The 22,852-nt window shown below is 42.3% G+C and overlaps 1 protein-coding gene across 2 annotated transcripts in view; it reads left to right on the top strand.

Annotated features, from left to right (window-relative positions):
- efna5b (ephrin-A5b) overlaps positions 1–22,243 on the top strand; it is a 99,663-nt gene extending 77,420 nt beyond the window's left edge. Inside the window, exons 3-5 of one of the 2 annotated variants that reach the window (XM_035166115.2) lie at positions 14,903–14,968; positions 15,379–15,459; positions 17,287–22,243. In XM_035166115.2, the coding sequence (XP_035022006.1) occupies positions 14,903–14,968; positions 15,379–15,459; positions 17,287–17,411 (272 nt within the window). In that variant the 3' untranslated portion in view covers positions 17,412–22,243. The remainder of the gene's footprint in view (positions 1–14,902; positions 14,969–15,378; positions 15,460–17,286) is intronic. The other variant, XM_035166116.2, reaches the window with a different exon arrangement.
- Positions 22,244–22,852: the final 609 nt, after the last annotated feature.

Raw genomic sequence — 22,852 nt, 5'->3', positions numbered from 1 at the left:
CGAAACGGCCTTTTCCTGACCTGAAGGTTTTCCTTTAATACAACAGAGCAAGGAGACGCACGCACACGCGCACACACACACACGCACATGCACACACACACACACACACACACACACACACACACACACACACACACACACACACACAATCCCTCACCCATGTTTTCACAAGTTCACTACAGAGCTTTGAGTGTGGCATTACAGTGAATCCGGTGGGTGCTTTCATGCTCCGCTTTCTGCCAAGCCTTTCACACCGCTCTAATCATTCGGGGGGAAAACTCTTCCCTAAAATGGCAATGGAATTCACGGGGGAGTTAAATTGAGACAGTTAGAAAGTTATAGCTCACTCTCCCCCCCGCTGCACAATACTGTATATATATATATATAAAAAAAAGTACCCTCCTTTCTGCATTATGTTACGAGTCCTATTCAGCTCACACTAGATGTTAAGTTGTCTGCTTCTTGGCATAGGAACTGAGCCTATAACGGAGTTCATCTGAAGTTGAAGCCCCTGGGAAATTAGGTTTTATCAAAGCAAGGTGATAGAGTGGAATTGAGTTGAGTTTGTCCTCCCACCGCAGACTGTACGCACACGGAGGAGCCGCCGTCAGTGGGCGCAGTCACCGCCACTCGCCCCGAACACATTCGTCATAGGGATTTGCTGATATTACAAAATAGGAAGCACAGATATGTTCTCATATGGGCTGCATTAGTGCAGTATCATGCAGTGTAATGCATTTATTGCTTCAGCTGGTGAGGGGGGAGCACAGAGGTTTGTGCACTTTTTGAGCCAATGATTGAGGGAAAAAACTGCAGGAATTCCCCTTTTATCAAGCGGGATGACAGTTGACAGTTAACACTCCTGTTTATCTGTTTATCTGTACAAATGTATCAGCTGGTGTTAATGCAGCTCCCGGTGGCTGTCAAATCCCTGCGTCTTCGTGTTTTCTCTCTCCCTGTCTCTCAGTGACGGCGCTGAAAGACTCAGGAGCGTAGCCGAGCCGAGCGCAACACGCTGAGATCTGTTTTCTAAATTGGCACCTTTTTATGAAGCGCTTAAGCCGACAGCCCGCCAAGTCTCCTGTCCTTTAGTCATTTCACATGTGTCTCTCTCGCTCTCTCTCTCTCTCTCTCTCTCTCTGCCCTCCGTTACACTTTGGAGTTACAGACCTGAGTAAAAAATGTTTGCCACTGTTTCCATGGTGAATAAGTGTTTCCCTTCTCAAGCTTGTCCGCAGAACAAATAGCCTGAAAGCCTTTCTACAGGCTGCTTCCACAGCCAGGTGTTTACCCATTTGTCCGATAAAAACTAACGAGATTTCCCTTTGCTTTTATAGCCAATTTACATTGACAGTCATACAAAATGAGACAAGGGAAAAATGGCAGTCTCAGAAGTTGGGCGCGTAGATGGGGTTAGCACAGGGTTACATGATTCAGCCACTCCCTCAAGTCTCTATTCCCAACATATTCTTTTCCATTTCTGTTGAGAGATGCTTGTCCTAAGGGCTGGATTAAATTACACTGCGACCGACAGAGCTTCCATGGAACACATCCATTCTGCTGTAGCACGCCATATTGGTTTAGTGGCCCGCGGCTTCATTGGCTATTGAACGATTCTAGCGTATAGCCTCTCTGGCTACTGTGGCGGATATTAAAGTCATCCACCATGAAGTCATACGACATGTGATTTCCCAGCGCCATTGTGTCCAACCTGAATGTCCAAAAGAAGCAGGAGGAGATGGCTGCTGACGAGCTCTGTAGTGGACAGAATGTAATAGTGAAGAAGGGAGATGAACGGGGGAGAGGACAGAGGTACGGTCACGTTTCTACACCTGGAAATTAATCTGCAGCTTCCGTTTCTATCATCATCCCAATGAGGAAGTTTTCCTCATCACTAGCAACTGATTTTTTTAGGTTGCAATGACTTAAGAATTCAGTGATAATTATAAGCTACAAAATTAACATATATAAATAAGAGTATAAGAACATAAATTCTATATTTTTTTCATGGATTATATTTTGGCTTTGCATACTATTATTATAAATATTCGGGAGTTAAGACAAAATAAATGAAAAACAAGCCAAGCCAAGACTTGATTATCTCTAATCTGTTTGAAGGAGAAAAACCTGATCCGAACGCCACAGCATTGGAAAATCTTCCCTAATCTTGTTTGCTCCACAGGAGCAGGTCTATTCGGCGTCGACTCCATCAACTCATGGTCACTGGAGCTGGAGAAAACTTCTCAGAAAGATATTTCAAGTTCTGTTTCCCCCTGTGGACCAAATACGTACACATACAGTTTTACCAGGTTCAACTGCTGGTCAAGTTTATGCTTGTAGTTTGTTTTATGGGCTTTCCTCCACTCTCGCAAAAACTCCCAATAAAAATGTAAAAATATTCCTAACGTGCTCCGTCTGGCATTCATAGTTATCGGCTTATTAAATTATTCCCACTAATTCATTAACAAAACACTGCTTATACGATGAAGTAAAAAAAGATTTGGTCTGTTAAGTACGCGGCACAATAGCAAGTGAGTGCACATTAAGATATTTACAAACTTAAACACAAAGACTATTATATTTGGAGTCTGTTTAATAGCAGTGTGGTTGCGTAAAAAGGAAAAAACAGCTCCTCTGTATCACGTTCCCGAGCAAGATGTTGAATATTTCTGAATTTTTTAATGTGCATGTCACTTCACAGTAAAGCACGACGTGCAGATACTGTCCAGTGTGGAAACAAATAACCTTCCAGACATATCGGTTAGCCTCACTCACAGCATACATAATACAGCCAGAGCCGAGATAGGAAAACAGTGTCTGAGTCCAGGAACAATAATCCTGACAGGTCAGCTTGCATGTTATTTCTGCAGCAGATATTGTCTGGAGCAGGTATGTTGTGGGAGGTTAGTGTGGTGTTTGTTGTCAGAACAGACTCCAAAGCCTTTTTGCTGGAACATTTTAAGTGATACAGTGCCAGTAGTTTGTCAGTGTCTGATGACATCGGGCTGGCTTAATGAAGTAAAGGCATTGCTTAGCTCATTTTAACGTTGTATGAAGAGGTTGATTTCCGAGATGCTGACGCCTATTGAGCTATGAAACGTGATGGCTGTGAGCCAGCCCTCCTGTGATGATATCCAGTCTCATTATTGTTAGAATTGAGATTCAACACTCCGCTGTCACATTTGAAGTTTTCAAGTTGTTCTGTTGTGCAGCCATGAGTTCACATTGATTAAACTCTACAGCTTTTTGGGACACTAGTTGATTTAGTTTGGAATTTACATAGGTCATTCTAGGGTAGATGTGAGTTTTCAGCTTAGGGTGATCACCGTTGGTTGTGATGTGACTTTAATGAGCAGGACACTAAAGCTACTAGAGTGATATCAAAGGTCCAGAAAGGTCTTACTTGCTGAGGGGCACAAGGTGAAATAACCACCTTTCTTTAGATATATATATTTGATTCTTTTGCCATGAGAATCATTAAATGTTCAACGTTTCTACTCTGTGCATAGTGAGAGATTAAGAACCTCGGGTCAAATCTGTAAATAATGAATCTCTAATCGTAACCAGTGACTTTAATTTTTGAGATATTTAATAACTTATGAGGTTGGTAATAACTAATGATTTAAAATGAAGTTGTCTCTGTCTCAACAAAGCACCACAAACAGTGACTACATGTAGCTTCAACACAGCATAGAGGGTTCTACTGAGTAAGTTAGGGTGATATCTTCAGTTCAGCTCAAAGTCAGTGGTCAGGACTTTGCCCTTGTAGCAGATTTGCCTACATTCTGTGAATGCTTATAGTGTAGCACGGCTAACAGAGAAAATCTCACGCATCATTACCTGCTGGGGCCGGTTATACTGCACACCTGCACTGCACAGAAATGTCAATGTGTCCTGAGGCAGAGGGCACCATTCATGAGCATATGAGGTCCAGGTTAGCAGCAGGAAGTGTGAATGGGTTCATATAAGTAAGACTTAACAGTATATCATCAAGAGGAATTCATGAAATACAGTTGTGACATTTATGTAAGTGTGCTGATAGAAAATCTGTCCCCAAGCTGAATTTCTGTGCTTTAACTAATTTATAGAAGTTAATGTTTAACTACATGCAGAGCAGAGGGGACATAATATTGTATATAAACTAATGCAGTAACAAAATATGAATCTTCTTCTCATCTCTAATAACGTTCTGTAGCCAAATGACCTGAAGGAATGGGGGATGAGAAGTCTGCCCTCAGTGACGTGACTGAGTAGCTTTCTTGTTTGTAGAGGAAAATTAAGATGTCAAATCATATTCATGCAGAGAAAATACCCGTTAATGGTGTTTTCGCCCTACGAGTTTGATGCGGGTCGAAGGTTGATTTGTTGCACTGCCGAACAAAATTAGATAGCGGAGACAGGTTTCTGCTGTCATCCGCTTCAACAACAGAAACAGCTTAATCAATGCTCGCAGGGCGGAGGGGATTTACTCAAATGGAGGTCATAATTCTTCATTTTTGTTTGCGTCAGCCTCCTCTTTCTGCCTGTGGCGGGTAATTGAAGACAGGAAGAAAACTACAATCAGTCAGGAGCCTGATCCTTTTTGTAGTCGACACCCTGCTGGTTTTTTTTCCACAGGTCAACACAAGACAGACTCACAAGACGAGGGGAGGCAGAGAGAGAAAAGAAAATACATTTAAGATGTAAAATTTACCAGATTCAGAGAGATGCAAGGAGTCATTTAATCCTGGAAACACATGCAGGCAGTTCAGCAAAATGCAGCATTAGCAGTGAGTGAGTTACAGCTCGGCCTGTATGTCTTCATGACAGACAGAGAGGATGAGCAAGGACAGCGGGAGCACTTCTCGTGTCGGAGTTCACAGTGCAATCAAGGTTCAAGTGAAACCCATCCCGCAGAATGCTGATGCGAGCACGTTTTTCTAATATGGACACGAGCCACAATCTTGTATTTGAGTGATTTTAATCTGAAAAGGGCAGAAATCCAATATCCGTGGCAGCTCACTGCGAGAGATGAGTGAGAGCAGTTATGGTGTTTTAGGCGTGCAAGATTTGTGGTAACTGGGAAACCGCTCGGTGTGATAATGCGGTGGCAGATTGGCGTCGGGAAAGATGTCGTTTTCTTGCCGTCCGACTTGCTCACCTACATGGACTGGAACTGCGTCTCGCAGAATCACACAATCAATAACACATTTGTGTCTGGTTTGCGGCTGGAGTTATTTTATAGATGCTTCTGGGTTTGACGGTGCAAGAAAGAGGAGGTTTACAGTAACGCAGAGTCCTGAGGAGAGTCTGTGCCTGATTGCAAATGAACTCTTAGTAAATGGCCAACGAAACCCAGAGGGAAATGGTGGGCGATGACTCTACACATGTTAAATTACAAAATAAAACACATTCTGCGAGACTTCGATCACTCTGCAGATGCCTTTAGGCCAATATGCAAAACACAACACAAGACAGATCATAAAACCAAGTTAATAAGAAAGAAAACCTCCAGAAGGTTGTTTTTTTTTTCTCCCCCCCCCCACACAATCTCATAAGGTCTTATTCAACTTTAGTGGACTGCTACACGCACACAAAGCACAAACAGATTCCCCAAGACATGCACTGTAGCTGTGTTGTGATGGATCATAAATCCTGTGATGTACCATGTGCCTTCAAGCCGCTCTCGAGAGGGGCAGGCAGCAGAGACAGTAGAGAAGGCAGCAGCAGCAGGAAAATGGTATTAATGGACAAATGAAATAGAGGCAGGGGACGGTGTGTGCTGTCTGTGTTATGTTGGAGCCATGGTAGGCTTTGCTAATAATGATAAAGAGCCAGCGCCGCTCCATTTGTGGTACCAGCATATGGACACCATCATAACTCAGAGCTTTCATCCATTCACATGAAAAATCAAGCCTGTCATCAACATTCAGAAGTGATCCGACAACATGGAATAATGTGACAGAGAGCCACACACAGACAGATCTGCTTGCACTCGTGTACAATATGCATACACTTGCATGAACAAGAAGCCACAGAAGCAAGCACGCTGTCTGGAATGCATTATGGTAATTCTGATAGATAGACATTCCAGCACCTCTAACTCCCCTGGTTACTACATCACCTTTTGGTCTGTACTACTTAACTTACCCTCCACGTTTACACCAGAGACCTGTCAGCTATTGATTGTTGCCCTGCAGATTGCATGGTGAAAGATACATGAATTCACTGTAAAGACTGGCGACAAAACAAGACTAGTTCAAAACCTAGTTTACGACCGGACTGTGTGTGATCAATGTGTAAAATCAAGGGGGTAATTCAAAAATGTCATTAACCACAATGTGCTAATTAGAATTTTCATAATGCCATGACATCGTATTTACATTCTGTCAAGGTTTAGCCAGGTTTCAGCCTTTTATCTGTTTGCATCTTCCCTACTCTCTGTCCTATACAGTATATACAATATTTGAATATAGATGAATTCCCATTTACATGTTGCTCTGATGCAGACAACGGGACAAGCATGAAACAGTGAGTGAAACGTGGCCCGTTCAGACCACAGGTTATCCAGCAGTCACTTCCAAGCCATTTTCCAAGCTGCTGCTCCACACTGATTTTATATGTGGGATAAAAATCACCACTCACATTAGTTAATTCCTTAATAATCCTGTGAAAGCACAAGAGAACGTAGATGCTTTTGGTCTCTGTTTTCTCTTACAGTAATAAAGGTTTGAACATACTAGTAAAAGGTGAAATGATTATAGTTCTTTCTTCAGATGCCTGTTGTAGGAACTTATTATTTGGAAAACTTTATGGGATCACATTATGAAGCCTCACTTGGTCCAAGTTCAAATTTGATAACAATACTACAGAAAATTTACATTTTATTTTTGAAAGGTTTTCTATGGGTACGTCCTTTCTATAAAAGGCCATTTGGATATTCTAGGAGGTCCCTTATCCAAAGTACCATACATAGGATACAAATAAAGTAAATGCTCTCACTACCATTTCTACAAATCAATAGGCTGTGGACATGACATGGAAGCTCCTTTTGGGCCAATTTTGGTGTTGATGAAAAGTCAGAGTGCACGTTCCTTAGTAATACAGGGACATGGCTAATGCTTAATCGCTAATTTAAGTTTTAGAGAACCCTTGGTATAAATGTTCCTTAACACATGATCAGACCTTCATGTAAGTTGCAATTATGAACAAACACAATCTCTTTCATCTAATCTAATAAGAAGAACAGGTCATCAGCGAACCACAAGTGTCCTTGGGAAAGACGATGAACCCCAAATTACCCCTGATAGCCGCGCTGGCAGTGTGTGAATGATGCGCGATAGAGAAGTGCTATATATAGATGCGCTCTGTGTATGAATGGGTGAATGTGACTCTTGCTGTGAAGCACTTTGAGTGGTCATTAGGACTAGAAAAGCTCTACATAAATGCAGACCATTTACTATTCAAATCATTGTATTGTCCTCGTCCATACTGAATACATAATTCAAATGCTCACAGCTTAAACTGGAAAAAGTGAATTGCTCAGTTATGACATCAGCCAAGGCTAACTGGAGTCAGGAATTCACAAGAAGCAGCTGATGTGAACTGTGCCTTAGAGAAAAAAAGAGATATCCAAAGACTTAAAATCTTGAATTGTTTGATTTTTAGATACTGATCAGTCCAAAGTTAAACAAACTGTCTATTAGAGGCTGATGATTTAAATCTGTGGGACGTCCAGCAAAGATGTTTACAAAGGCTCAACACAGAATGCTCAATGAGGTAAGAAGGAAGAAGGGTATCTTCAGGAGTTGTGCATGTGGCCATAGGCGACTTGACTTGCTTGGAGGAGAGGTGACACATCTTCAAGAAACACCAGCAAGTCCAGTTCACTTGTACAACTCCTGAAAATACCACGACCTGGATGAATCTCCCAGGTAAGATCAGAGTAACAGCTAACATCTCCACTCGTGAGTCTACCATTGGCAAATCATGTTGGGTGGAGCACGGTGTCCATAGTGTCCTTCCACAGAGGAAGCTATTGCCCCAGGAAAGGACCATAGCGTACTGGAAGTTGGCCAAAGATGACCATGACACTTTGCAACACAACTTCCGAGATGTTTTGTGCATTGGCGAAAAACTAAAGTTGAATTGAAAGAAAACTGTATTGTGGGTTGAAAAGGGCAGTGCATTCCAACATGGGAACATTAGAAAGTAGGTTGGACGTGTGCATCATGATTTGAGACTACCTTTCTGCCACTGGGGCTGGGCAGGCCGCCATCATCGAGCAAAAAATGAAATCTCACTTTTATAAAGATATCTTACAGGATCATTCCAGGGTGGCTGTTTGCCAGCTGAAGCTCAGTAAGTTAGGTGAGGGAGCAGGACAGTGACCTTTAACATGGAAGTAAATCTACTCCAGAATGACTTCAAATGAAGTGAATCCGATATTTCGAGTCCGAGCCCAGACCTTGAACCTATAGAGATGTTGAGGAATGACCTCAAGAGAGACAATCACACCAGGCATGCTTAGAATATGTCCGAGCTGAAGCAGTTCTATAGGAAAGTGCAGAACTCCTCCTGAGCATCTTACTGTGCAGAAATCCAGGTAAATCCAAAGAGTTCAAAAACATTTTCCATCCCTCTGTAGATGCAAATGATCCTCCTGGGAGGAAGTTAGAAGCAACAAAAATTCTCTCTTGTTTTGTTTGTCACATATTGCACAGCCTGGGTAACAAACTGCTGCTCTGCCGCTCACTAGACAGAGAGGAGACAGAGAGTTGTAACTTGCACTCCCCAAGCAATACTGCCAACTCTCTTTGGTTTGTTCCAAAAGTTTTCAGATTTGTCGCTATGTGCTAATTTAAAATAAAGAAAAATGCTAATGGGGGGTGAAAGGGCTATAAATGTAGTGACAAGTAAGTTGTAAATTGGCAAAACTGCTTGTAAACATCCATCTAATGACACATTGGTAACTTTTTGCGCAAATTAACATTTTTCAGGTCAATAAGTTTGGTTTACTGGCTTCTGAGACACAAGAATTAAGCATGTTCGAGGTCTGGCTATGCCGAGCTCATTGAAGTGCCCCCCCCTTTTCAAAAATAAATTGAAAACAGTCAAATGACCCAGCCCTTTGGAAGGACTCGGGGTAATAACAGGCCAGGAGCTAAGTCGTGGCACGACTTGTTGACAGGCCAGAGAATGTAAGGCGAGATGGGGGGAAAAGTCTCTAATCAAGTGATTTCAGTTTGATCACAATAAAGTAGTCATCACTTTGTCTGCCGAAAAAACAGAGAGAGAGTGAAAAGCAAGAGATGAGAGAGAAGTGGTGCAGGCGGGGGCTGTGATTCAAAGGGCATAAGGTTCCTCTCAGCCCATTATGATTCATGCATTTAACAGCCATCTTCAGAACCTGGTTATGATTCATCATCACAAAGGCGCAAAGGCAAGGACATTTTATCCTTGGCCACTGAACCATTAACATATACTGTATCTTTGTTTACCCAGTGCATTACTCATTATGATTATTTGCCTATTCTTCATTTATTTATTATTTATTATTATTCTTCCATCTATTACTTCACACTGACAGACACACAGTATTTCTCTTTTATTCGGTGGGTGGATACTTGGGCCATAACAATAATATTATGATTCCATGTGATGCATTAAGTGCAGTAATGAAACATTATTATGTTAAGTGATTTAATATTCTATGGCTGCTCTAAAAGGCTGAACTTCCCCTTAGATTGTTCAGTTACAATAAACTCTGTGATTTAAGTATGAAAACATGAATGGGTTGATGAAGTTCAAGGGTTTTCAGTCTTTCAATCACCAGCTTTTCATTTAAAAAAATGTTGAGAGATGTGTTTGGGCGTCATTATGTTGTTTTTCACAGATGTAATCATTGCATTTATATATGGTACAATAAGGGTTTAACCCACTGTCCTCTCTGAACATATTCTTCTTTTCTTTCCTTCATTGCTTTTGACCTTGTCGTGCAAGTAGCACAGGGGGTGACTTCGGTTCACTTTAGATGGAAGCTGAAAGATGCAAGTGAGGAGCAAGAGGGCAACTATCATCAGGGAGGGAAGTTTATGTTCCTTCTGCTGCCTGAATCAGAGTCATCGTCTTTCACCTCCCAGCTCCCTCATTCCCCTCCTATTGTGCGCTCGCTGTAGTAACATCTGGTTAATGGGCCTCTTCAGTGGATAGCCTCCTCCATCTTCTAATACACACACACTCGCACATTGTGTAGGAAGGCAAACACAAATGCACAAACACTTCTCCCTTTAACGGTGGATTCAAATCTTTTCAGAATATCTTTTTCTCTTGTAAAGGTGGCCTACTTAAAGTCCACTGCTTTGTGTGTGGGAAGGACATTTTGTGAAGGTCACTCAGTAACCTTGTCAGTGCATATGTTCATTTTATTGAATATGAGTTAATTCTATATATGTGTGTGCTATAGTAGGCCCTATAAAGAGACTATCCTGGACAGCGGAGCAGCTGATGTTACCTATTGGAGGGCTGGAACTTTTGAATTCAAGGTTTTCTAACATGTGTTCAGTTATAAATTGGCTTCTTTTGACTGCTCCCACACACTGAAACCAATATTAATGAATCCCAGCAGTGATTTTTATGCACCGAATAGAGGAAATGTCTTCCAGCTGCAAAACTGCCTAATTAACAATAGATGGAAACATCAGTAGAGGATGTCACAAATGTTCTGGAAACGTCAAACTGTGTATTTTGTACATCAGGGTTTGTAAACTCAGTCTGCGGGATCTAAACTTTGACTTGGTTTGTACGCTGTGAGACAGAAGAGTTTTCTCAAAGACGAGGCCAGCGGTCTGTTTTTCAGTGAGCTGGCAGAGATAGCTGGCGAGGAGCGCTTAGGGCTGTAAAAGTCAGACTAAGAGGAATGCTAACATGATGATATTCATGTTACACTTTCACATGATGGCATACGAGTCTATGCGAGGCTTGGCTTTTGACGCTGAAATTGAAGGAATGCTTTATAGTGAAATACTGTTTCATACAAAGTGTTGACAGTTCGTGGACCTCTGGGAAAAGTACTCTCGACAGATTATTAAGAGATGTTGTAGTGCCGCTCTACAAGCAGGACGGCCTAAAACACAGTTGTCAAAAGGGGGAACCTGAAACTTTCATACTACAAAATTATTAAACCATCTGTACCTCGCAGAGTGTCGGTCTGCAATACTGCATTAAGCCCTGGTACTGCCAAATGTCCAAAATTTGTTAAAGTATAACAGACTATGAGGAGACCCCAAATGGCACCAGATTTAATGTAAAAGAAACATCAAATAAAGCTTTTTGTAGCACTTGGATTGCCTCAACCTGCAGTATTCTGTTACTGCAGAGCCATTACACCTCTGACCAGGATATGCTGCGCTTTATTTAGCCAAGTTAAACTTTGCATTTAGCTCCCCATCTTGCCAGACACGTGGTTATATTTCCTCGCGTCTGGAATACGCTGTTGACTCCCCCCACTGAAAGGAAAAAGGAAATGTGTTTTCCAGATAACATTACAGTTGCAAAGAAGCTTGGCTTGGGCTGTGATTGAAACAATACTGCGCCTAAGCCGCACTGAGCCCACCTGTTTGTTCTTCCGTAATTGGATTCTGCTTCATTCCATTTGCCTTAATGCTGATGCATAATGCAGTGTACTGAGGGGACCAGCCATTACCAGCCAGGGGACACGGCCTGGAGGAGTAACCTGACCTCGTCCCCGCCACCCCACCCCCACCCCCACCCCCTCACTCCACCCCTTCCCTGAGATTTCTTTTCAGCGTCTCTGTCCTTCAAAGCGGCAGCCACTTGCTCCGGCTGGATGGATTGATGGTTGAGGCTGCATGTGCAGGGCCTGATGGGAACCAGAATAGCAGGTGTTGATGTTGCGGCCTACAGGAACAATAAGCTGGCCCTCGGCAGCGTGTTAATCCAAAATAAACAGGCGCTGGCCCGGGCGGTTCGGGCCCGGGTGGGGAGATCCTCATCAAACACAGGATAAAGAGCCTGCTACCAAGAAAAGGAATGTAGAGCCAATCGTAATCTTCCCTTTGTAGTGAAGAATGTACAGCAACACACCTCGTTTGTCTGCATCATGTCAAGTCAGCGGCCACGTCCAGGCTCAGTTAATCTCATTGACTTCATTTTTCTCACATTAACAAAACAACAGAGACGTGTGCTGGTCAATGTCAGATACTGTATTTATTAGAGCCAGACCCATATGGATTTTAGGGAGCTGATGCCGATTTTAATAAAAAGAAAATTCCAATACCAAAATCTTTAAACAAAAATGTAATTGAGGCTTGATATTTTATATTTAACCATGAAAATCATTATAAATAACGATAAACAAAAAGAAAACTCAAATACAGCCAAGTATAGAGAATTTGAATTGGGAATATATATATATATATATTTTTTTTTTGCAAAATGTAAACATGAATGTACATTTTTGCACTGTTTATGTTTGCAATTATATGCTGATATTGATATGTCTGTGAAAGGCTCAGGCTCCTACTGTAAAATCGTTATACTTAATGCAAACAGCTCGAGGACACAGATGCAGAATTCAATACTTCCCATGAACTTCATAATTGATGATAGCCACTTCGATCACTACACGATTGAGATATCCCTTCACTCTTTCACTTTATGTTCAGGATTTTCTTTACGTGTGGGAGGCGGATGTGGTGTTATGGCCAAATCTCCGAACATCACAAACAGCTCGGCAAACGGTCGTCATGGCAGAGACTCCCACATGCTCTCTGCCATTTTCATCAGGGCCATACTTCTCTCATGATCAGCTGCCTTTGCTAAGTGGCTGGTGTGGATGGCTGTGACTCAGCTCTGCCCTCAACAACGATGAAGATAAGACATCTGGAGAGGGTGTGTGTGTGTGTGTGTGTGTGTGTGTGTGCATATCGAATGTGGGAGCATAAAGTAGTGGTGGAAAAGAGAACTGGAGCAACAAGAAGAGTGACATAAATTGTGTGGGTACTGGTGTGTATGAGTGGGTGAGCGACGGTGGCCAAGGTTCATTAGCGTGTCATCGGCTGCCTCCACACCGAAATAATAAGGCCCCCTCTCTCTCTCTCTCTCTTTCTCTCTCTCCCTCCCTTCCACTTTCCTCCCCACGAGCATCTGCTGAATATGAACCGAGCTGTGAAAAAGAACATCTGATCTCAAGTCGCCTCTCTCTCACACTGACACATGACTAAGAAACAGAGAACAGCTGATGAAGCAACAACATTAAAATGGTAAAAGCGAGGTCGGGAGGCAGGAGGGAGGGAGAGAGAGAGCGAGAGAAGGAAAGAGAGAGAGAGAGAGCTTGATGAGCTGTAGAGAAGGATTCCCAAAATGATTGAAAGAGTATGCAGCATGCATTTGATAAGAGGATGGCATCCAAACTCAGGGTAAATCAAGAGTGGAGAGCAACAAAATGTAAGAAAGTGGAATATATTTCCATCTCTTCTGACCCTTTTCCGTAGTTATTAGTCAGTAATTCTCTTAATGAACACATCCCCATGGCTACAGAGGCAGCTCACTGCTTTTTCCATGGAAAAATAGATGCTGGGCCATTGATTGCAGTGATGTATACAGATTCATCTTTGAATGTTAAATGTTAATTAAGAGCATGAAGAGCAACACGACCAGACTCGTGTGAAAGTCTGAGTCTAGTTCGGTTGAGCTTTGACGAGCGGATGTGACGGCGCTGACAGACGAGAAGAGAGGGTGACACAGCTGGGACCGAGGGAAGGGAAGAGAGGGGTTAGGTACAGGTTCACTGGACTTGAGTTGACAGTTCCCAAATGGTAGCCTTTGGAAATGCTTGGCTTCATTGCATCAGCTGTGGAATGATCCACAGAAGACGTGAAACGATGCCCGACAGACAGCTTTGCAGACAGTGTGGTCTCTGCGGAGCCGGAGGGGGAAAGTGGAAATGAAAACAAGCTACAGTAAATATCAATAATATGTCACCAGAGTGGGAGAAAACCCTGAGACTATTTGCTATTTGATATGATGTCATTACACAAGACAATAAAATATATTTTTTAAACTACTGTATGATCTGCTGCCATGATGGATGCACCCACTGTGCTCCAGGTGCCACGTGTTTGACCCCTTTACTCTCCTGCCGAGACGGCACCTGGTGCCTCAACATCCTCCGCACTATTAGCGGCCAACCACACACACACACTCACATTCTACACATTATATTTTAAGGGGATGAGATAGAACCACTATGGTGGCTCACGCTCAGGGATTCACCCCCAATGGGCTTGACAGGAAAGGATCCATTTCCTGACAGCGGCCGCAAACCATCCATACAGTACATGCGGCGCGTAAATTCCCCGGTGTGTGAACTTTGTCTCCCTCGGAAAAAAAAGTGCTGAGGTTTTTGTGGAAGGAAATACAAATAAACTATAAACACATCATCTTCCAGCTTTGACTTTTTCAATTTATTTTTCCTATTTTAAACAAGTCAAAATGATGCAAATTCCTTGATCCTTCCTAAGCTGCAGCCAGTTGCACAAATCTAAGATGCTAGAATTAAACTGTGAGCGAAGCACTCCACTTTCCCCCAGAGAGACTTTGCGAGCACATCTGTAAATACTTTCTAGCCATTATTCCCCAAGAACCATGACTAACCCACTAAAACCCACTTAAGAGCCAACATTAACTATCTCAAAGTTGATTTTTTTTCCTCCTGAATAAACCTCAGTTTTAACCGTTGCCCACAGGAAGGAATACGACATGAAATATTCATCTTTAGGAATATATTCATGCAGATCTTTGTGAGGAAACAAGTTTTTGTTATTCACTGCACATGTACTATTGTACTATATCTAGTGCTATTGTAACAACGCCTTTACCTTTGTCTATATTTGTTTTTCAGCCTCCACCATCGCTGAGAACGGGAGGAAAACATGCCTGAAGCTGAAAGTTTTCGTCCGACCATCAAGTAAGTGTTTGCAATGCAACACGGAGGCTTTGTAACAGAGCTCGTTTGAGTCTGCGTTTGAATTGAAAATCAAAACAATTTATGTCTACTTCTTTTTTCTTTTTTTTTGTTTTTACTTCACTGCCTCTTCAGTTACCTTTTCGCTCTCACTGTCCAAACCCTTTATTTCATTGATAAGATTTTTTTTTTTCCTCTTTTGAATGAAAACATGAGAAAGGATTGATAGATGATCACATCAAATGACAGTCAGGTCGCTTCATACCTCATCTGAATGTTGCCATGAGCTTTGTTGCTTGGGATGTTTTAATTTCAGGGCGTAGACGGGGGAGGGGGGGGGGGCTTCAAATGTCACTAACCTATTTGGCATATACCTCTAATGATCTCTCATTCTCCCTATTTTTCTGTTATAGACAGCTGTGTGAAAACTATAGGCGTACATGACCGTGTTTTTGATGTAAACGACAAAGTAGACAATACATTAGAACCACGAGGTTAGTATGGCTTCCTGCTTTTTTGATTCTCTTCAGTGTGACCTCCATGCATCTGTACATGTGTGTCTTGTTCTGCACCTCTTTCCTTTTCATGCCGTTTGTCTGAAAGCTGATCTGGCCTTCCTCCTCTCTGCCTGACGCTTCTCCTAATCTGATTCTGCACCCGATTACCACAGTGGTGTCCCCTTACTCTTGCTGCTTACATGTTTAAAATTGCTGTTTTATGTAATTATACTGTGTTTTGCACTCTCTCACACGGTTGTTAAACATTTTCACTAATTCGCCACAGAGGCTCATCTGCTCCATATTCTGGTCTTGATTTTTATAATGAAAATTGTTCTGCCTTTATACTCTCACTTGATTATTTTGATTAACACGACCAGTGTAAAAACACACAATCATGAAACAATTCATTTACATATTCTAGATAGTGGTGTTGTTAAAAAAATGTCATGTTTAAAAAGTGCTGATTATGTTCAAAACCAAGTTAGTAAATATGTTTATTATAAATAAAAACAATAAAGATGATATAGCACCACATCAAATGTGCATCATTAATATTGATGGTCAGGAGTTATTGAAGAATATAATGATAATGCTGAAAGCGGCAGATAAAACAGTAGTTTTTCTTTCTGATGTCCAGTTCCCTCTCACAGCAAAGCAGCCTGATTGACTCATGACCAGAGTTCAACCATTTACTGAAGTTCAAACAAACACAAATAACATTGACACTGACGCTGCCTCCATCCACCATGTTTTTTAAACACATAACTAATGCACATTGCCTGCTGCATCTACATTCACATAGTAAACACACATATGGCACTTTTTACTCTTCACTGAGTTGCTGTTTGGTCCTGCAGAGGAACATTCATTATGGTCTGTACTCAGGACACACAGCATGTGTATGTCTTCATTCACGTCCCCCCCCCAACCCAGTCACTGAAGTGAAACACTCCACATGCTGCTGATACATTCCCAGCACCAGCTCCCTCCAGAGCCTGAAACAACACTAAGTCATCTTCACTGCTACAAAGTGTATAACAACAGATTTTCTAAACTAACTACTTAGGTTTTTCTTCTTTACAAATTAAAGTAAAACATTAGCTGTTCCATTCTGAAATCAAAGTGAGGATGACATTATTGCTCTACTCACTGTGACCATCAGATACTATCACCTGCCATCTAAATGGGCCACACACACACATCAAGATGCCCCCCCACCTCTCCTCCTGCCTGATTCTCTATCTCCCTATTTGTCCGCCTCGCTATCCCACCTGCATCTCGACGTCTGCCTCTCACCTTCGCATGCAACTGTTGGCTCATTCTCTTATTCTCCAAACGAGGGAAATTAAAACATTCATCTGTCATCTGCTGTTGCCCTGTCCCTACACACACACAAACACACACACACAAACACATAGAGTTATGCAACTCCGGTCCTCTGTTCTGTCAATCCGTCCTTTGCTGTGCATGGTTCAGCCTATTTCCCATGGTGCACCAGGCACATGGCTGCTCACACACACACACACACCCACACACACACACTCGGAGGCGCCCTCACCTGAGAGATGATTTCAAACTGTTTCTGAGGATGAGAGTAGAATCATGACACAGCAACTAAAGTTCATATGGCAACCGGTTTAAATATCACTGTTATATTGTGAAAAACTTCACAAACATGCCGTTGTTTCTTCAGCAAGAAACACTGTCAGGCTTTATGGAAATATAAAAACACTTGAGATTCAATTAATTGCAAAATATTATTGTCTTCAAGGTACTGTTGTATAAGAGTTGTTCACTGTATTTCTTTTTCTACCCTTTCAGACGATACCAGTCACGAACCAGCTGAGCCTTCCCGAAGGGAAACAAATGCTGCGCCGCACCTGCAGAACACAAGTCCACTCCTGGCTTTGTTGCTGGTCTGCCTAGCAGCTCTCTTCACTTTATAGCGCCTCCCTCTGTCCAGGAGGGCATTTAACACCTAGCGTGGCCTGAATCTGCCCGAGGCTGCAGGGAAGGGGGCGGGCTTTGGGTGCAGCGTGTTCGCTTGATTGGGCGTCAGAGCAGGCTTCTCAAGGAACCCTCTATTTTTTTCAGAACAAAAAAAATATTTAAGTGGTCTTTCTCCGTCTGTGAGTGAAAAAAGTTGATGTTGGAAGGGGGGGGAGACACTTCCCCCTCTTAAACCTTCAACTAAGATGCCAAATCTCGTTTTTTGACACTTAGTGATTCTTATTTTCCCGTGACTTGACATCCCTTTACATCATGTTTATGTCCTTGCAGCACTGATGTTTACCCACACACACACACACACACATACTCACACACACATACTGCTTACAAAGTCACATACAAAATGCAGTCAATAGCAGTAGGGTTTTTACACAGTTGTATACAGTAGCAGCCTTACACAGTAGGAAAGTGAAGAATCTAGGTCTTAGAAATGATTGTACATACACAAAATAAATAGCTAATCCCGAGACCTCTCCCGAAGCCTTTCAGAATAGATCTGCATAGAGTTCTGATGCGTCATTAGAAGCAGATTTCTTGTACCACCGCTGTACTGGGATGTGCGATTAAAAGTGAAATGATGAAGGAAATTAGGAGTAATGGTTTTAAGCAAAGGTCAGACTGGAAACCACAGCACTGAGAAACTAAGTAAATGGCATGCACATTAGTCTATTGATCTTCAGACTGCCCTGATTTATAGATGGTGCTCAGTTTTCTCTTAAATATAAATTGCATGTGTTTGTGAAGCTACTAAGAGATGGAGCGAGTTAGTGTAAAAACTCTAGAACCATTGGGCAACTGGTTCTTGTCCCTCTTTGTGCAGTCCACGCTCAAACACCTCTCAAAGCACTCGGTTGAATCTGACTCACCAAACAACCAAACTGAAACTTTCTCACCAGATACTTTGTGGGATTGTTATTTAGATCGAGGATCAATATCTTTTGAAAGCTGATCAAACAATTCCCCGGCAACAGTCACAGTCATTTTATGCTGCGTTGACTCAGCTGGGCAACAATTGTTGCCTGTTTCCTTTGAGCTGTAGTCAATATTTAACACTCCCATGAAAATTTGCATCGACAGCTTTTTCTTTTCCTTCACTATTGATTGATGAAGTGATTGTTTGAAAATGATTCACAGCTAAATTGGACCCAAAGTTATTTTACTAATACTATTTTCTCCAGACATTGTCTTTCACGTTGCAGACCCGTAAAATTAGTATTTTTGTGCCGTCTGAGATCCTCCTCAGTAAGAACAATAAGGCCACGATCACACATACGCAAATGTAGGCGAATGATAATCACCTGCTGAGGCAAATTACTGTGGGCAGTGCAGGATGTGACGCAAATCAGTTGTGGAGCCACATATAGCCTGTTTGAGGTTGTGGTTGTTGGACGAGTGGTTTTTGGGTCATTTTCCTGACATCAAAGTAGCGGTGGGTTCAACACAGCTGAAATCAGGGTCTCTATCTCTATTCTATCTGGGCTCACTAGGACAGTTACAGCCAATGACGGCCAAAAGCCAACCACCCAAACGTTGTTGCTACTGGTCGAGGCTGTGATGTTGCTGGTTTAAATTCACCAAAGTTGAACTCCACTCCACTCGTCACAGGAAGCAGGTGTGTTGCTCGCCCCCTCATTCGCACAGAATAGAAAGGAAGGTTCACGACTGGTACATTCGTGTATGTGTGACCGTGACAATAAAAATTTACATGACTATACTTTTTTCCTCACATCTTTGTCCTTTACAGCTTTTTATCATGCTCAGATATTAGTTAGTTGGTTCTCGGATTTAGATAATTACGACTTAGCTCCAATTAGTTTAAACCGCATTGCTTTAAAGGAGAAAGTTCCAGTAAAGGCAATGCACAGCTCTAGTCGAGCCAGGTTTGTTTTAGCACTTATATTCAAAGCAATTCACTGTGTTTTAATGATATTCAGCTTCCATCATCTCCCACAGATGCACATGGTGAGTGTCTTTTTTCATCGAAGGGGCATGTTTCTGAGCTTTCAAAGTCAAGTATGGACAGAAAGAGGAATAAACTCTGCCTTACTTTCTCAGAGTCTGGCGTTGTATGACAAATAAGGCACCAGTTGGTTTGAGGAGAGGTAGAGAGAGAGAGAAGTGGAGCAAGAGAAGCGGCGCAGGCGCATGTCGCGTGTCCACCCTCAGCTCCTAGTGTTACTGGTTTAAGTAACTCTTTAATGAGGTTCAAAATGACAGGCATGTGGACCCCATGTTGTGGCAAGGGGAGTTATTTCTGGTATTAAAAATAGATGGTGGAAGGCTTGGGGGGTCTCGGGAGGAGGAGGAGGAGGGTGGGGTGTGGATTTCCACTGTGGGGGGTTTTAAAGCACCAATGACCTTGCAGTTTGAGAGAATCGCTGAGTGAAGGAGACAGAAAGAATAAAACAGAGAGACGCACACGCAGAGGAGAGTCATGGGAGGTACAGCAGAAGGTAGTGTGACTAGAGTGCCTAACAAAACAGCTCAAAATCCATGCAACACGACTGCAAACACAAAAACCCACCAGATTCAATGACAAACATACTGTTCAGTACCATTCAGTCTTAAAAGGCACGCACTGTTTTGTTTTTGTGTTGATTTCATTTTTGTGGCTGCCTTTAATCTGTTTTTTTGTTGTTTTTGTTTTCTCCCAAGAAAGACTGCCTTTGCCTTTTGCCATTTGTTTTTTGTGCTACGGTAACAATGCTATTACAGTGGAAATAGCAGCTCAGCTACGGGGGGGTAATAGGAGACCAGGCCATTTAATGAGGTACTAATTTTCAGGATAACACCGTAGGGAAATGAGCACCGCATACGATCCAAAATGGAGGCTTGTCAGCAGATTAACACTAGTCTTTTTATCAGAAACCAGCTTCGACTGTACTCTCTTATAGTTACCAATACTACTCTTTGTCATTATTGCTATTATTACCATGGTTTCTTCTGTACACACCTTAACTTGGGAAATGAGGATCAACTTATAAACTGGATACTGTGTATCCTGAGGTAGTCAACCATAAAACATGTAGTGTTAGGTTAGTATCCGTTTTGTACCTTTCTGGAGGACAAAAGAAAAAAGTGAGATACATCATTGTTAAAACTGTATAATTATTATTATTGTTATGATGATGATGATTACGACTATTATTATTATTATTAGGACAACTTCTTGATGTAAATAGTGTTTGATATTAAAGTATTCATTTGGTTCTTATGTCTTTTCTAAAAAACGAACACGGTATTATCTCTGGGTTTTGCGGAGTGTGTACTGTCCTCAAACAAACGCATTGTGTGCTTCGATCCTCGATGCCTGATGAAACTTTGAGCTAATACGAAGGGGAAACCTGTGGGAACTGTGCACGCTCCAGTGTGCAGAAGGCTGGACATTGGCCAACAAGTGGCTCACCTGTTACATGTTTCAAACCAGTCACCGACCCCTCAACCATCTCTTCACATAAGGATCCTGCCTCGGAGAGAAACACTTTGGGACATATTGGACGGCCTCTTTGTACGCTTTCTTTTAGTTTTTTGTTGCCTTCAACGTTTTGAAAGCACGTTGGTCAGCTCAACGATCTGCCCTGAGTGGACTGTCAGCTTTTCAACTGCAGGATCTCGCCCCTTTTCATTATGTGGCATGCGCATGGACTTTGATGACATGTAAAAAAGAAAAAGACAAAAAAAAAAAATAGATCAAAAAAGTTTAAAAAATAATGTTTTCTTTCCTTTGCTCTTATTTTTCCTTTTTAAGGCGTACTAGATTTTTTGATCACATTCATGTTGTGTGTTTTTTGCATCCCCATTTGAGTGATGTCATAGAGCTGTGTAGTTTCAGATGACAAATGTACATAACACAAACCATTGTTGTGAAGTTACAGTGGGGGTAGGTCATTTTGTAGTTCAAAAACAACTTCGTTTTTTTTCATTTCCTGAGTACGACTCTCGTCTGTGCTCATCTGCAGAATTCATCCCATGTAGTTGCAGTCTGTCTCCTCCGACTATTCACCCGCTCGCCGCCCTCACAAGAGGAGGCGTGTTGTGGAGTGTATACATCAATGTGCGGATGTTTTTCAGCTTGGAAAAAAAAATGTGTGAGACTGTTTGAGTTTGTGTGTGTGTGTGTGCGTGTCTCATTTGCTGTTGCCGCAGTGAATGGGAAGCGGCAACCCTCTTTGGCAAAGAAGAGTGTTTCCCATGCCTTAGCCCTTCAGCCTCTGCCCTGGCAGCCCCGTCTGTGTACAAGACGCTTTCTGCCATTGTGCTTTTACATGGAATGGGTGCTGGCGTCGGAGAGACTACAACAGGGCCCTTCACGTTTCTCTCCCTTTTGAACGCCCCCAGAATCACTTGTCCCTACGGTATACGTTGCTCCTGGGTACAGTTCAAGGATTAGTGCAGCCCCTCCACCAAATCCTAGAGTGGATTGTTAGCGGGGGGAGGGGGGAGCCTATCATCGATCCAGGTCCACAGCCTCTCTTTGTCAGCGACGCTCTTGCTGACCAGCCACTTGTTCATTTCTGTGCAACTGTCCTGTCCCATCCCCTCTCTGTGCTTGTATAACCTCCACCACACCACCTGCTGTCCTTGTCCCCCTCACCTTTGAACCCCGCTCCCACTTTGCCATCAGTGGGGGAATATTTCCAACCTGCTCTTTTACAGTATATAAACGACAACGAAAAAACTTTGACAAAAAAATAATCTGTATTTGTATATACACGTGTCTGAGCAACTATGAGTAATACAATAAAACAGAAATACATTGCTTTGATGACCGTGCTTCCGTTTTTCTCTCTCTTTAAGCAATTCACAAGGTACAACTTCAATGTTCTGCACTCACGGTATTAGTCACACTATTTACAATATGATATCATTATAATGATATCATATTATACATAATATATTAATGCATACTGCTTTAATTTATAATATATTATAAATATACAAATATTTCTCACTGCATTAGGATTGTTTACTGCATTAAACTCTAAATAATACAAAAAAAAGAATATATGCCTCTGAAACAGAAAAGGAATCGTGTCTCATCAAGTGGTAAATTGAATGTTATTACACACACACGCACACACACACAACTATGTTTTTTCCAGTCTGTGCCTCTCCGTCTACACCGTGACACACACACACCCTCTTAAGACACACCGAGAGGAACACCATCCATCAGGATCAGAATAAGACCTTAAACCTCCTTTCACTTCACTCGGGCACTAATGAGGACACCTAATAACCTTCTGCTGGACCCCATCAGTGCCATTTAGCTTCACCCTCCATTATCTCTGGTAATTAGACTGAGTGCCAGCAAGCCCCGAGGACCAACAGGGGGAGGGAGAGCCCCCCCACCCCTCTTCGACAGGCGGATTGGACC

This window comes from Hippoglossus stenolepis, chromosome 9 (assembly GCF_022539355.2).
Source record: "Hippoglossus stenolepis isolate QCI-W04-F060 chromosome 9, HSTE1.2, whole genome shotgun sequence".
Lineage (NCBI taxonomy): Eukaryota > Metazoa > Chordata > Actinopteri > Pleuronectiformes > Pleuronectidae > Hippoglossus > Hippoglossus stenolepis.
The sequence above is the reverse complement of the archived record's forward strand: the minus strand, read 5'-3'. Positions and strand labels throughout refer to the sequence as shown.